This window comes from Haliaeetus leucocephalus, unplaced genomic scaffold (assembly GCF_000737465.1).
Source record: "Haliaeetus leucocephalus isolate CR32 unplaced genomic scaffold, Haliaeetus_leucocephalus-4.0 Scaffold450, whole genome shotgun sequence".
Lineage (NCBI taxonomy): Eukaryota > Metazoa > Chordata > Aves > Accipitriformes > Accipitridae > Haliaeetus > Haliaeetus leucocephalus.
Window position 1 is genome coordinate 9,649,072 of NW_010972886.1, and position 15,261 is coordinate 9,664,332.

Genomic DNA, 15,261 nt, shown 5'->3' on the forward strand with positions numbered 1-15,261 from the left:
CTGCCTTTCACTTTCTCCGACTTGTGTCGGACGGGGCCAGGGTTTATTGTTTTAGGCTTTTCTGAACATGCACCAGTATTTACACTGGATTGAAAGCATTTGCTTCCAATGAAAATCTTGTCTTAGATTACAGCCCAGCAGTGTAATTTCCCTCCCAGATGGGAGTAAAGTAGCAGTATTTGCCTAAAAACAGTAGGAAGAACAAACTGTGCATTAAGCCAAGGCTGGTTTTGGCTTGAGCTAATGATGTAACAGAAACCTTTTATTTGGGATAGGTCACCGCCAGGGATTGAAGGAGGTGATCTGGCTTGCGCTTGAAAGGTTTCTCCATTGTATCTACATAAGTCTTCACTTAAAAAATCCTGTTCCTAATGCTTCTGCTTTCATACAGCAGAAATAAACAGGAAAGGTTCTGGGGAGTGTTATAGGTGGAATGCAGAAAGCTTTTCCTCTCCTAATGGAGGATATAATTCAGGTGCCCCGGAGGCATGCTTTCAGGAATTCTCTTGCCCGAGGTAATGGGAAGCTAAGGCTGCTTGAAGGCCTTGATTATCTATTGATGCACAAAGCTGGAAAAAAAAGTCAGCTCCCTTGGATTATAGTAGATATTTCCATAAATTATCAATGAGTCCTCCTCCCGTCAGGCACGAGGCGATGCCTGCTAAATTAATCTGAAGGGGGGTTGAAATGAGGAGAGAGTGTATTTTTTAAAAAAATGGGGTAGGGGGGAGAGGGTGGGTGAACGATTGCAGGGAGGTGGTGAAAGGCAGTGTCATTAGGTTAGAAGCTTTTCGTTTTTAATCAACGAATGCGTAATACTTCTCTTTTCCTTGTTTGCCTCTTGCAGACAGAAAGTGGATTAGCCCGTGGAATTTTAAATGCTGTTGAGTTGTTTCCTTTGCTCATGTTTCTTTTATGAATTATTATTTTATATGGTGAATTGCTTCTCTCTATAAAAGCCTTTTTTTTTTTTACATACTGGGCTTTCAAAGAATTTGTCAGATATCTTATTTCTTCATAAAAATCTTGTTTGTTTCTATAACTACCCAAGGTTACCATTTCGTTAAAGACATAAGCCAAGTCATAAGGACAATTATAAATTTGCCACGGTCAGTAAGGTACTAAAAATATAACACTAATAATAACTTTTTTTTTTTTTTTGGTGCTGAAAGCTGTTTAACAGATAATAATTTTGACAGTTTGTATCCTTTTTTGAAAAAAAAAATCTTTTTTAAAATTTTTATTCCTAACAGAGATAGTTTTGATTCAGCCCAATTCAGATGACTTTCTTGATCATTCTTGCCCAGGGGTGTAAAAAACACTTGCCTAATAACATCACAACTCCATGTTGCTACAAATACAGTGTCCTTGGAAGCCAGGATATACCATTCAATCTACATGCAGAGAATGCAAAGACTGATTTGCTCTGTGGACTTGTTTATAAACTGCTTTCAGGGTTTGAAGCAAAAATTGCATGCAAACTGGCCAGGCACTGCAACTTTTGTTTTCCTTTGACCACCAGCCCATCAGTCCAGACCCAAGCTGGCTGCTACGCAGTTATGTCCTCCCGTAGATATATCGCTAATGTGATGAGAACTGTCTGAGACCTTCTCTGCATTAAGAAAATTCATTCTGGATCAGTTGTTGTTTAATGGGAGCAGACACCTATTACAGATGTGGCACGCTGGCACAAAGCAGGGTGTTAATTCCTATGGTATATGTCAAATTGGTAACTATTTATTCCACTATGAATTTCTTTTGGCTGGGGCTGAGAAGAGGGGAGGCCGGTTAGCTACCGACCTCCCATCAAAAAGTCAGGGGAAGTTAAACGTCTATAAAAGACTTAACATAAGCAGTGCCCCAGTCCTCTGTTTTTTTCTGAATTTGGGGAGAGTATATGATACTGCAAGAGAGCTGCATTCACCCTGCTTTTCGCATCCTGGAGCGGGATGGGGCACCCAGCTTCACACAAGTCATGTGGATGGGACACCATTGATATTTTCCTAATTGTCATCTCAGCCAAAGTAGCTGATTGGGATGAATTTTTGGGAAGTGACTTAGTGTGAAGAAAAGCCACTGTTTCCACCTTTGCAAACTGGATGTGTGCAAAAAAACCCTTTTTTTTTTTTTTAAGCACTTTTTATTTTGGGTTACAGTGGCAGAAATGGCCACGCTGTCCTTCAGGATAAACCAGAATGGGGCCGACACAGCCCCAAGACCCTCCCTCTCCTCATGTCTCTTCCCCCCATCCCTTCAACCCCGGTGAATTACAGTGTTAAAGAATTTATACCTCATTTAAATATTCATGCAGTTTATACCCAAAGCCAGGCTTCGGCTGAAGTATATAAAGGTAGCATAAGTCAAAATTTGATTCACTATATTTACAGGTGACGGCTTGGACAACAGTGTAGCTTCCCCCAGCACAGGTGATGATGATGATCCAGATAAGGACAAAAAGCGACATAAAAAGCGTGGCATCTTTCCCAAAGTAGCCACAAATATCATGAGGGCATGGCTGTTCCAGCATCTAACAGTAAGTGAACTCTAGATCACATATGCAAAATAAAACATGGAAAATGTCATAGTTGTAGTAGTCGTAGAAGGCAAAAAATACGTGTGATGTTGCTGACAGGCAGCTCAGGGAACTTTTCCGAGCAGAGTTGTTGTTGCCTCATTTGCTAGATGCCAGGGGAAGAGCACGGAGCGTATGTTTTTATGGTTTTGGGGTTTTTTTGTGTGTGTTGTTTGTAGATTTTTTTTTTTGGTTCAAGTTGCAGTTGTTAATGGGATGTCACCGTGAAGTGTGACTAAGCTTACACTAATAACCTCGGAGACCTGTCCTGCCCTGCTGCTCGCACAGCTGCAGCTCCCCTTAGCTGACATGGGAATTGCTGCTTCAGAGCAGAGAGCAGCATTCGGTCCCTGGTTCTGTGCTCTGGAGAACTGCGGAAGGTAATTGGGGAGATTAAAAACAAAGCAAAAAGCAAACAAAGACCTTATTCAGATGTTTGTCAGAGATCACCAGAAGCTTTATGATGAAAGGTCTGAATGTATCTGGTTTAATAGCAAAGTATAATTTTTTTCTTTGAGACATTCTCATTCCCAGAGTGTAAGTTACCACTGTATTTAACATTATAAAGCGGGGGGGGGAGTGGGGGGGCTGTACACAGCTATTTCTGTTGTCACAGCTACCTGTATTTTTTTTATTCCTGGGATTAGAAATCAAAGCTCTGGACAGGTGTGTGGGGTTAAGCTGTATGCTGGAGCTTCTTTCAAGGCTTTATATTGTGTACCACACCTTCTAACGTTAGCATTTAGAAAAGTGTTTCTAATGCCATTCTCCTTTGTCATCCAATTGTGGTGATCTGTCACTGTGTTTCATCCACTGAGGGGATGTGGGCATTTGGCCCCAGGTTTTCTGTCTGAGCTTTTCTGTGACAGGAGGATAAGGGCCGGGCAAGGGTTCCCGGGGGTCTGCAGGTGGTAGCGAAGAAACAGCTCTTGCCTCTAATCCCAGCAGTTGACACTCTCCCCTGCCTGTAGTCAGGGTCAGGATGAAACCAGAAGCCGGCCAGCTTGCCCAGCCCCAGTGGGAGACCTGCCAAGGGTATACTCGTAAACTGGAGGAAGCGCTCACGCACATCGCCCCTCCATCCCCTGCTGAGCCAAGAAACCAGATATCTGCCATGACTCTTGTCAGCATGGGGATCAGGCGGGGAATCCTGCCCTGCGCGGTCCTGGGTTGCTATGAATGAACCTTCCTGCTGGAGCACTCCTCCTCTGAGGCTGGAGAGGGCCTCAGATATCTCCCAGTTAATCTCTCTCTCTGGCAGACTCCACATCAGCTGTGCCTCAGCTTTGCTAGCTCCTTAGCCCTGTCCCTGGTGCGTTCAGCGCATCACTCCCGAAGGCTGAGGTCCCTTTTGGTTTTGGTGGCTCCCCAATTCTAGGTCCTCTCCCAAGAAGAGCTGACAGCCTGGTGTGTCTCTGCAGGTAGATGTGAGGTTAAAGACATCTGCCTCCAAAACAGTCCAGGGATGCTGTGCCAGCAGTGATGCTCACATCTTCCTCATGCAGCTGGTTTAGGTTCTGCTTTAAGGAGATGCCCTGGAAGCTGTGCAGTCAGGACAAGGCACACCAGGGGACACTGAGCAACTGCATGTCAGCCCCCATAGTTCCCAGCTGAAGAATTACAAATTAAGTAGTATATGTTACTATTACTAATACTATTAGTACTTTTTCCTGGAAGTGGTCTGTTGCTGTGTTTGTGCTAGCATCACCCAGGACCAGGGCACAGGAGTGTGACGGTCTATCCTGTTAAACTGCTTGAGTAGTCTCCAGCATGCTCTTAGCCTGGGCCAGCTACCACCCTCCAAACCCATTCCTGGGAGCACAGCAGAAGATAGCAGGGGTGACTCCCAAAAGACCTCGTGGCAGGAGCCAACCTGTGTTGAGCATTTAGCTTATGTGGGCTTGACCTGACCCCACAGCTGGCTTCATGCTCAGTCTCAGGACCAGAGAATGGACCCATTCACTGTTTCGTCCAGATCAGGTGCAGGGTGCCAGTGGCTTTTCACTCTCCTGCTGTGCAGTAATGGTGTGCAAAAGAAGAAATGAGAGTGCCTGTGGAGCTTGCTGCAGAGCTGCCCCTGGGAGACACCATCTGAGTGTCTGCATGTAAGGTGGTCTCCTCTCCTGGAAGACTCAAAATACAGGAACCCCCCAGGACCCATGCAGTGAAGCTGCTGCATTTTCTACCTTACAGCATGGAGCTAAAGCTTGCTTTAAAAATCCACCATCCCCTGTGCAGATCCAGCCCAGCGAGATGAAGCATGGAGATTTATTGCAGGGCAGGTTTCTCTTCTTCTGGCAGCATCAGGGTAGCTCCAGGCTTGTCTGATCAGTTCAGTAAAGCAGAATTGGTTTACCCAGTCCAACCTTCTCTAGCTAGGACCTTGAGGCAGATCTTTCTAATTGACTCTAGGTGGGTTTGTGGACAGTTCCCCCAAATTAAAACATGGCCGGACAACATTGTAGGCTCTTCCAAGCATGTGTTTCAGCTGGGAGTGCTCTCACTGGAGTGAGATGGCACCAGAGAACTTGTGCATCCAGAAGAGCAGTGGGTCTTGTGCGCGGAGGAAGATGTCCTCCAGGCAAGTACATTGATAACCTGGGCAAAAGTCAAAGCTACAGTTTGAGCTAGAGGAATATAACATGTTGACAAGCTGCTTGGGGTGCTGTCCTCTCTGGAAAAAAAACCCCAGGCCCAAATCATGGCTGCAATCAGATATGAGGAGTGGTGAGAGACTGAAGGAATTAAGACTCAAGTTCATTTTGAGGGTGTCTGGGCCTCATGACTGCTCTTGTAACCCTACACATGGGAGAAGCCCAGCTGGGCTTCTCACTGTGGAAGGGAGGTCATCCTGAGGAGTGGTCAGCTGAGGAAACTAGAGATCCCACATCATTTATTTATTTATTATTAGTGAATTTGGTCTTCCGTAGGGTGGACACAAGGTCCTCCCTAAAGCAGGAGGTGAGGAGAGATGGGGAGGTGGTTCTCTTCAGGCAGGGGACGTGTCAGGGCAGGCAATACCTCCTTTTTTGCCCCCCAGTGTTTAACTGGCCTTCATGTTTCCCCCTGGAAAATGGCAGGAAGAAATGAGCAGTGGTTAAGCGTGAAATCCAGCATCCCCTTGACTGCTGGTGCTTCCTAATTGAGGTGTTAGTTGGGAGCCCTCCTTTTCAAAGGCAAATTTTTTTTTCTTCACAGTTGTAATATTAAGACACATCAGTGGCATGGAATTAAACAAAATAGACAGTAATTGCTGTGTCTGTCATACTAATGATTAATGGTTGGAAAGTTTTAAGATAAATGTTGGACTAATACAATCTTTTAAAAGTATATAGGCTGGTTTAATTCCTTCTGTGCAGTTACTCCATCTCCAAAGGTACTAAGTCTGCCTCTGTGTACTGACTTTATTTCCTAAGGTTTGTCCCTTAGTTCTCGTCTCCCACTTAGGAGGAAATTCTTTTTTCCTTTATCAAAGTAAAAAAAATCAAATGCAAGGCCATAGCCTCTCCAGTTGTTGAAGTGTTTGGGCAATAGTTCCCACTCAGTGTCAGGCAGCAGCCCCCCCATTATTTTGACTGATGTGCAGAACTGAGTTGACATATGCCCAAAGGGTAGGCAAGTGCTGTCCTCTGCAGATGCAGGCAGTATGCTGTGAAACACTTCAGGGGGTAAATTCATCCAAATTGCCTATTTTTTACTTCCCCTTGGAATAATAATAACAAAAAAAATCAGCTAAAAGAATAGTAAAAGTGGTGACCAGACTTACACTTAGGATTTTGCAGGTTTTATTTTTAACTATTTGCCATTCTGACTTAATTTTGATTAAATATCTGGATTGGAAGAGCTGCCCACACTGCCCATTAGCTGGGCAAAATGTAGCTGTGGAGCTTGTTGAAATTTTTGATGGTAGATTGTGACACCAGCCTGTAAATTTTGAGGTTTGTGAAATCTATTTTTAGGATTTTGCTCTAAATTTGAGATGGAAGGAACAGCCTGTTACTATTTGGGTTTAAAAAAAAAAAAAAGAAAAAAGAAAAAAGCTACTGATAATTTGGTGAAGAGGTGAGGACATCCCCAAACTGTAAAAGCTGAGTGAAAAATGAGGGGAGGCTTGTGGGGTGGCATCAAATGCCATGGCAGGGTCTTGAGGAAGAACTGGGGCAAACCAGTCCTGTACTGGAGCTGGATTCCAGAAAGTTACCCTAAGGATAACTTCAAGATGTGCTACAGCCTGGCAACATTTTACACACCCTCCTTTTTTTTTTAAATGTTTATTATTATTTTATTATTTCTTGGATCACTTAACATTCAGGGATCATATCTCACCACCATTTTTCAAGCAGATCTCCTCACTGTAATGGATAGCCCTCAGCAGCGATTGCAAAATAAGGGAAAAGCTTGGAGGGGGGGAAGGGGAAGAAAAAATAATCTTGCCTACAACCAGATCTGTGTAAATTTAATTGTGGCAACAAGATTAGTTTCTGCTTCGACCCATACTATGCTTTTGTCCCAACAATGGTACCTTTCTGTTCAAAACCAGAAGAAGAAAGTTTGGGGGTGTCTTTTCAAGTGTTTTGTTCATTCATTGTGAATTCTCTGCATCCTTTAAATCCAGCTTAATTTAAAATGTTGGGATTCAAACCTCATTTTGGGGATTATATGATGTAATTAGTTTGTTATATGATGAGTATTTGATGCTCTTCATGTTCATCATCTAATCAGGCAAAAAAAGCCATAAAATTATAATCCCAAAAGATGTTTAATAACAATTTAAACTATTGAAGGCTTTATTTAAGCACATTAGGGGATTATAAACTACTTTTTTTTTTAATGATGCCAAGAGGTCGATTCAAGGACTTCAAACACCTTTTAAAAAACAAATTGCCATGATTTAAAAAAATGAATGGGCCAAGGATTTCTTTCATGTAAATCCCATAATTTAATCATTATTTTTAACTGCTTTTAAAACAATTTCCTGAAGAGGTTAAACCTTACTGAAATGGGAGACTGAGCAGAAGGTAAAAGACATAGCTGAAAGATGTTGACTTTACAGTAGAATGAAAGGGGTTTTTTTATTATGTATCTGGATTTTGAATCTTTATTGATTGCTTGATGCCATGCTATTAAACAAGAAAACTTACAATAAGCAATATGCAGTCTATTTAGCAAAGCTGTTATTTGTATAAAAGAATTTATTGGAAGCAGGTATTTGAAGGAGGCACTTTATATCCAAATCTAGTGGAGAAAAATAGTCCCCATTGCTTCAAGAATGTTATTCTGATAGAAAAATACTATTACACTGCTTAATTCTGTAAGTTTTGTTTATGTATGAATATTTTACAGGCTAGGGACTTTTTAAGCAGGTGGATTTCATGTCTTCTCTCGTCCCTCCATGCTTATGAGATTTTTGCCTTTGGAGGAGCGTGGGGTTAATATGTCTCTGTGCCCCTACTTCCATGCGGGATGCTGGTCTGGTTTTGGAAAGGAGTATAGCGAGAGGGCAGATGGATACAAAACTAGGCTGCTGAAAACATAAAAAGGAGAAATAATTGGCTAAAACCAGTGAGGATTTTCTTTGCTTTCCTCTTGAGAGGGTTTGGAAGCATTAAAACAAAACACAGACACCCTGGCCCCCGAAAGTACAACTTACAATGAGTCTCCATCCTGCATCAACTGATACTTGCTCTGCAAAATGCCAGAGGGCTCCTGGAGCTCATCTGTGTAACAGGGGTCATATTTCCATATATCGGACTCAGAACGGGGGGAGGTTTTCCCCCCCTTTATCCCAAATACATGTCTCCTCTTGCAGTTGATTTTATTGTGGGCAAAGCTGTAAAAATCTTTCTTCCACATCTGCAAGACTTCTTAGTGCCAGCTGTCCCAAATTCCTGGGAAAAGCCAGGCGTTTTTAGCTTGCCTTCGGTCACTCGTGCCCCACCATCCCCTCAGCTGGGAAGGTAGGAGCCAGGGCTCCTCGTGCTCCTGGCAGTGAGAAGACCTGCCAGAGTGGCGAGCAAAAGCATCCATTGCAGGTTGGTGCAAGTAACCCACAATGAGGGTCCTCAGCTCCCTTCTGCTGGTGGAGGTGCTGTGGCAGTCATCTTCAATGGGAGAAAATTGGAAATGTTATTACAAGGAGAAGATAATTATTCTGAGGCTCTGTCAGAATTGAATTGAGAGCTCCAGAAAGGAGGACAAACAGGATTTAGGTAACTTGGTTTGAATTAACTTCTTAACCCTTCAGCCCTCCCAGAATTTGATGGAGGACACTGACTGTCAAAACCTTCAGCATTTTCTTTAATCTTCCTCAAATTTGTTGCTCTGACCTGCTGTCCAGCCTCCACGTGTTGGTCCATTTTCTAGCGTGGGTGAATTTTGCCATTTTTCAAGAAAACTCTCATTTTGGGGGGGATACGCTTGGCAATGCTGCTGTTGCTCCAGTTTCATGATTTCTTGGAAAGCGCATGTCTCGTGTACTGAGATCTCACTCTGTCCTGTAGATTGTTTAAGTTGCCAGTGCTGAGCTGTGCTACAAACCTTTGGTTTTAGATCAGAAAGAAAAAATGTAGGGTGCTTTAGTCAGTTGGTTCAAGGAAACCAGATTCCTCACTTAGGCTCTTCTCACGTTCAGAAGTGTGGTGTAGTTACAACATCTGTTTTTTTCGTATCTATGATTCAGTCTTGTTTCCAATGAAGACAACCATCATGTTGTCTTAAATTACATGGTATGAGACATCTCATCCTGAGCTCCTTGCAGGGCTTGGGAACAGCAATGGTCCAGGGAAGTATTTTGGTTGAAATCAGAAGGTAGCCAACAGCCCGGGCTAGATTTCAGAGACAGAGTGTCTGTTCCCAAAGGGCTATCTTATCGTCTTCCCAATTTCCCCCAGTTTCCACCTTGGAGGCACTGTTGTACCAATGTGGAAGCCACCAGCACGTTAAAGAATTTGAATTATTTGGAAGCTGCTGAAACACATTAGTATTTACACACCAGAAGAATTTCACATCTGAGTAGAAGCAAGGGAATACTGAAAAGTTGAAACATGATAAACATTAATTCAGATGTTAAATTACACTTGCTCTGGTTGTACTAGAACTCCTTTTGTTTGCATAAATATTCTGGGAAATGAGTTTACCAGCAAGAATGTTTGCAGTAATAAGAATTTTTAAGTCAACAGTAGATGCTTTGCTTTCTTCTCCACCCTCTCCTTTCTTTTTATATTTGCAGCTGTGATATTTTGCATGTGCAACTTCATTTTTGAAATTAGCCTCTTCCAGTCAAGGCACAGAAAAGCGTTACGTGACGTACTGTCTTTCTGCAGTCAAAGCAAATGTACGAAATTAAAGTATCACATTTTGAAGAGGGGGAGGGGGGGGGGGGGGGGGAGGAAAGAAGTCTGACCACCAATTTGTAAATCTGGAAGCATCCACTGAAATATTTTGGCAAATAATTTGCAATATGAAGTACACCAAAGGCAACAAGAGTATCTTGGCAAGCAGTGGGTGAGCAGGAAATGAGGATAAATTCATGGGCTCGGTTGTTCATTATTAGTTGTTTGTTTAGCTTGTCCTCTAACACAGTTGCTACAAAAGAGCCTATGTTGATTCTCAGATATGCTTATGTATATAAGTGCCAGTGTTAATTTTTTATTGGCAGTCTTCTAACTCTTGAAGGAGTTTTGCAGCGGACCAGTGTAAGCTAGCGAGTGACTTAATCAGATCAGGTAAAGTGCCAAATACGAGGCACCAAATCAGTTGGGCACATATCTGATGAGATGTGTTAATCTGTGGTGTAAGATAAGCTGCCTTTGAAATAGGGTCGCATTTGGAAGTGTTACATGAAGTTGTGTGAGATGCATTCCCTTGCTCTGGCATAGAGTATCCTACATCTGTTTGCATGAATTTAGCCCTTGTCTGAATGAACCAAAACAGTGATATTGCAGTGAATATTGTCTGTTTGTTGCTCCAGGACAGGCATGAGAAGTGAGTTGGTTTTCTACCCATTTTAAAAGTTTTGTCTCCTATTTCCTGCATTTACTTTCAGCTACACAGAATCTGCAGTTAGAGCGTACGTGTTTTTTCTCATTGCATATATTCTGCCCATCAAAATTACCCACAGAAAATTTCTCTTGTGGAAGGGAATTTTTTGTTGTTGATGTAAAGTTAAAATTTTCCATGGATAATGCCATCCTTTCCCCCAAAATGCTCAGCTGAAAATCCAGTTTTCAATATATGAACAAATGTATTGATCAGACTCATCTTTGCACTTCCAGCTCCTCACCCTGTAAGCTACAGCAGTGCTAAATATATCTGTAGAGAGAAGGTAAGTAGGCAGAAAAGAGTTTAAGTTAATACGTAGTTACCTGATTTACCTCACCTTTTGCATCATTGCCTGACTTAGACCCATAGTATTTAGTAGAGCACTCGTTTCACTTCAGTGGTGGGCCATCATTTTAGTAAGGCAAAGTCTAGACTTACCACTGCATCTTCTGCATTATGAACCAGATACTTCTGCCCAGAAAATACTTCTCAGACTTTAGGTATAGCATGAATATTCCTTTCTTGGCTACTGGTTGACCTTTTCTAATCCAACCTGTACAGTGTAAAACATTTTTGTGCCACCAATGTATTCCTACTATGATGCTCTGTACCAGTGATGCAAACAGGGAGGTAGTCATGTTAGTGGCACTAAAGTGTCACTTGAGTCACACTGGTAAAACCCAAGTGTCTGCTCATGATATAAATATGTTTCCAAGGACTTTTTCTGAACTTAGAGGGGAAATGGTGGGACTCTGCCTTAGGTGGCTTGCTCTATTCATTACCTAAGTCAGCTTTGAAGTGAAACTCTTCTTCTTAGACAACCTGTATTCCTGTCAACCAGAGCTTTTGGGGTCCCTAGGTGGTATTTTTGGGAAAGTAAATGCCATATTAGGTGAATCTGGCTAATTAATAGATTCGTTGGCAGAACTCTACTTATTTGCCAGGAACTTTGTGCTGGTCCAGGAGTTGTACTGTGCTTGCATGGGAATGGCAAAGCAGATAAACCCTTGATTTCATTGTTGAAACCCAAGCATGGGTCCATCAATGCAGCAGGCTGTAAACCCTGGAGAGTCACAAGCTACAGTTGGGGGCAGAATAATTTTGAAGCTGGTAATAACCTGAATCGTAGGATTCTTATGAATAAAATGCAATTTTAGTAATGTTTTCATAAACAGCAGGAATGGCGACATTTTAGTAAACAGTGGCATTAGTTACATCAAAATTGCACCACATTGGCTTTTAAATTACTCCACCTGTCTGTATGAATAGGATTTTCAATGTTGAGGCACACAGACAGCTGCTGCTAATGTTTTTTTTTTCTCCCTGTGCAGATAATGCTGGCAAATCCACAGCCATCAAGGCCTGGTTTCTGATGTAAAACGGTACCTGACCTACTGGTTCTGGTGCTACAAAAGAAACAGCTTTAATTACTAATGGCCATGTTTTAGTTTTGTACTTGTTGATGTAAAAAATGTCATCTTAGAGCAGGGTAACCTCTGGTTCACTTCCACCGGCGATGGTACACTGGTTGCAATTATTTTCAAAATAATTTGTGTTCCTCGGTGGCAGCTTGCAATCCTGCCTTGTTAGCACTCAGATAATTAGCAGGGGTCTAGCCCTCCAGGTCCCACTGCCCCCGAGTCCCACTGGCTCCCCCGCACCTCAGAGGGCTGTATCAACGTGAAATAGATATTGCACTTACAAATCCCACTCAATTTATTTGTAGGACCATCCTCCCCTTGTATTAGGCAGGTGTAATACCCAGGAATTCACGGGGCAAATTCTGCCCTGGGTCGTTCCCCATTAAACCCCTGGGAAGCCGGAGGGGTTACGTGGAGGCGACGTTGGGGCACGCTGGTGGTAGGTGCCTCGTCTTGCCAGTTACTATTAACTAAAGGATGCCATCTTGGCTAATAAGACTGATGCGCTGCCTCTTGCTGTTTCACCAGGTTGAGATTGGTCGGGATGATCCGGTTACCAGCCTCACGCCGGGCTTTAAAAGGGTTAAAGGCGATAATGGTGCCATTAAAAGTCCAGCTTGCCAATGAGCTATTTTGTGCGAATGGTATAAATATAAGATACACTTGTCTGGCTCATTTGCAAGCATTCTTTTTGACTTCTTTCACACAACTGGTGTTTTTGTGTTTAATTTAACAAGAAATGAGTAGTAAATGAAAGCTGCTGCCTGAAATCCCACTGTGAGCGTGTTTTGCACTTGGCTCCCCAGTGAAAAGGCAATTTGTGAAATTATGTGATAAAGTAATTAGATGAAGCCAGGGCTTCTGATTGTTGCCATGCTTATGTGGTAAAGGTTTGCTGGGGGAAAAAAAAAACCAAAACATGGATTATTACCCTGGCAAGTTGGCTCAAAGCTTCTTCATTTATTTGTAAACAGAATATTTAGTGACCGCATAGGAAGTAGCTGTAATCACCAGCTCGTAAAGAAACCACAGCAGAGCTTTTGGATTTTTACAGAGTGCTCATGTAAAATTTAAGCTGGGAGGCAGAATCCCTGTTAATGTAATTAGGATCTAATTTACCACCCTTTGCACACAGATGTAATAATGTCTAGATATTTATTCTATCTTTAAGCACATTACATATACCTCAGTGCAGCAGTTACTGAACAGAAACAGGTGTGAGCACTTTCTGGATTCATTTTTACACTGTAAACACACAGCGATTTAAGGGGAAATATTTACCAAAAAAAATGAGGGGAAAGAATGTCTGCAAATGAGGCAGTAATGGACAGTTGCCCTTTATGTACTGATGGATTTCTCAATGGTTAAGTAAATTAAAGCAAATGCTAGAAAAATCAATAGGCTTGCAGAGTCTTGGTTGTGCCTCATAGACTTCAGGACAGAATGACAGATGTGGTGCATATGACCCATTTAAGTATTAATGCTTGGGAAATTGCCTCTGCGTGCAAGGTTATAGGCCTAGAAATATTGTTATATTAAATTACAGACAATAATATTTTTAAGTATATATGGAATTTATACGTTTCAGTTTAGTTCTTCTTCAGCGTTACATTTGTCCTGGAAGATTAGTTGCGTACTTGTTTCTCTGGAGCAGTAAATCAGGTTTAAAAATGTTCAAGCAGTGAAATGTCTTTCCAGGGCTGCCGCAGACCGGCGAGCGTGTTGCACGCTTACTGGGGTACAGCAAACGTTTAAATAAAAGCATGTAAACAATGTGTTCACTACCAAATGTAGCATATAAGTGAGTCTAAATTAAATATCGTTAAAAGGCAGCTTTCTAAATGGTGAGAGGGCTTGCATGATACATAGAATCACTGTAAAATCGGGTTATTCTGTAGGACTAAACACAAAGTAAAATATGAAGTGCGTGGTTGAGATGAGCTAAGTAAGGTAACCACCAAGTCAAATCTTTCTCACCGTCTTCTGCACACACCATGATTGGAAGGGGCAAATTTGCATGGGCGGGATGAGTAAAAACTGACCCCACACAGAAATTCTCCCAAAATAGAGACATTATGATTAATCCAACCAGGCAGACAACCTCTAGATGAGATAGCGTTTGCCATCTCTGATTTCTGTCATTTCTTGCCATATGTCCACCAAGGCAGCAGGGAGGTAGACCAAGTTACTTGTCTCTTCATGGCATCTCTGGCAGGAGGACTGTGAAAATATCTGGGACCCCTGATTTCAGTGTAGACGTAAAGGCAGAGTAGCGTATTTGCTGTGTTTGCTGTCAGTGACAGCCTGGCGTACCTTGCCAGTTATCCTGATTTCACCCCAAACACCTGTTTCTGCAAAATGCGGATGCATTTTATATACGGCTACCATGTTTAATATTAAAAGGGAGCTTTAGACTTTCACAGTAAAGTTCCTATTCCTTGCTGAAGCCCTTGCATGGAAAGTGTCGTCGTATTCCTTTCAAACATTAATTCTCCTGTTTTACTGCCATTTGTGGAACAGATATTTTTTCCTTTCCTTTTTTTGTTTGTTTCTTGATTATCTCTGTTATTTGAAGTTAGGGTCTCTTTTCTGGCTCACCCCTTCCTCGCTTTTCCTTTTCCCTAAAGCACAAAAACTCACTGGGAAATAAAACAAAGCATCTCCACAGGGTGTAAGGGCTGCACACTGCTACTGGGAGCGCCGGCGAAACAATGACATTGCAGAAGGGCAGATTATTACTTTTGGGCCTGTTGAGGACGTATTTGCGTATTGAGGCTGGATGAGAGCGACTGGTGCTGAAGGCTGTCAGGCCAGGGCTGAGTGATGACAGACCCTTGTCATTTCCCCGCATCGAGCCTCATTGCTATGGTGACAATATGCAGTGATGAAAGTTGCTGCTGAGGGTCGGACAGCATCCACCATGGTTGCTGTAGCCGCCAGCATCTTTGTGACGGCGTGTTTGAGCTGCTGATGGCCCTCGGTGTCAGAGCAGCACCAAATCTCTAATGACAGAAACTTCGCACAGGTTTTCGGGTATGCGGGGAAATCGCTCCCGGCGCCATCGCCAGCCTCAGCAACTTCTTGCATTGGTGACAAAAATTGTCTTTACCTGTTTTAGTCATTTTTATCTGCCTTGGGGTGGATTGCCTTGATTTATTTTGTGTGACATACAGGCTAGGTAAGCTGGTGCTTACCTGCACAGCAGCATGGGATGGCCGTGGTCCTCGT

The 15,261-nt window shown here is 42.6% G+C and overlaps 1 protein-coding gene across 2 annotated transcripts in view; it reads left to right on the forward strand.

The window, feature by feature from the left end:
• MEIS1 (Meis homeobox 1) overlaps nt 1-15,261 on the forward strand; it is a 108,270-nt gene that overhangs the window by 54,077 nt on the left and 38,932 nt on the right. For both annotated transcript variants that reach the window (XM_010574766.1, XM_010574765.1), the window contains exon 8: nt 2,388-2,533. In XM_010574766.1, the coding sequence (XP_010573068.1) occupies nt 2,388-2,533 (146 nt within the window). The remainder of the gene's footprint in view (nt 1-2,387; nt 2,534-15,261) is intronic.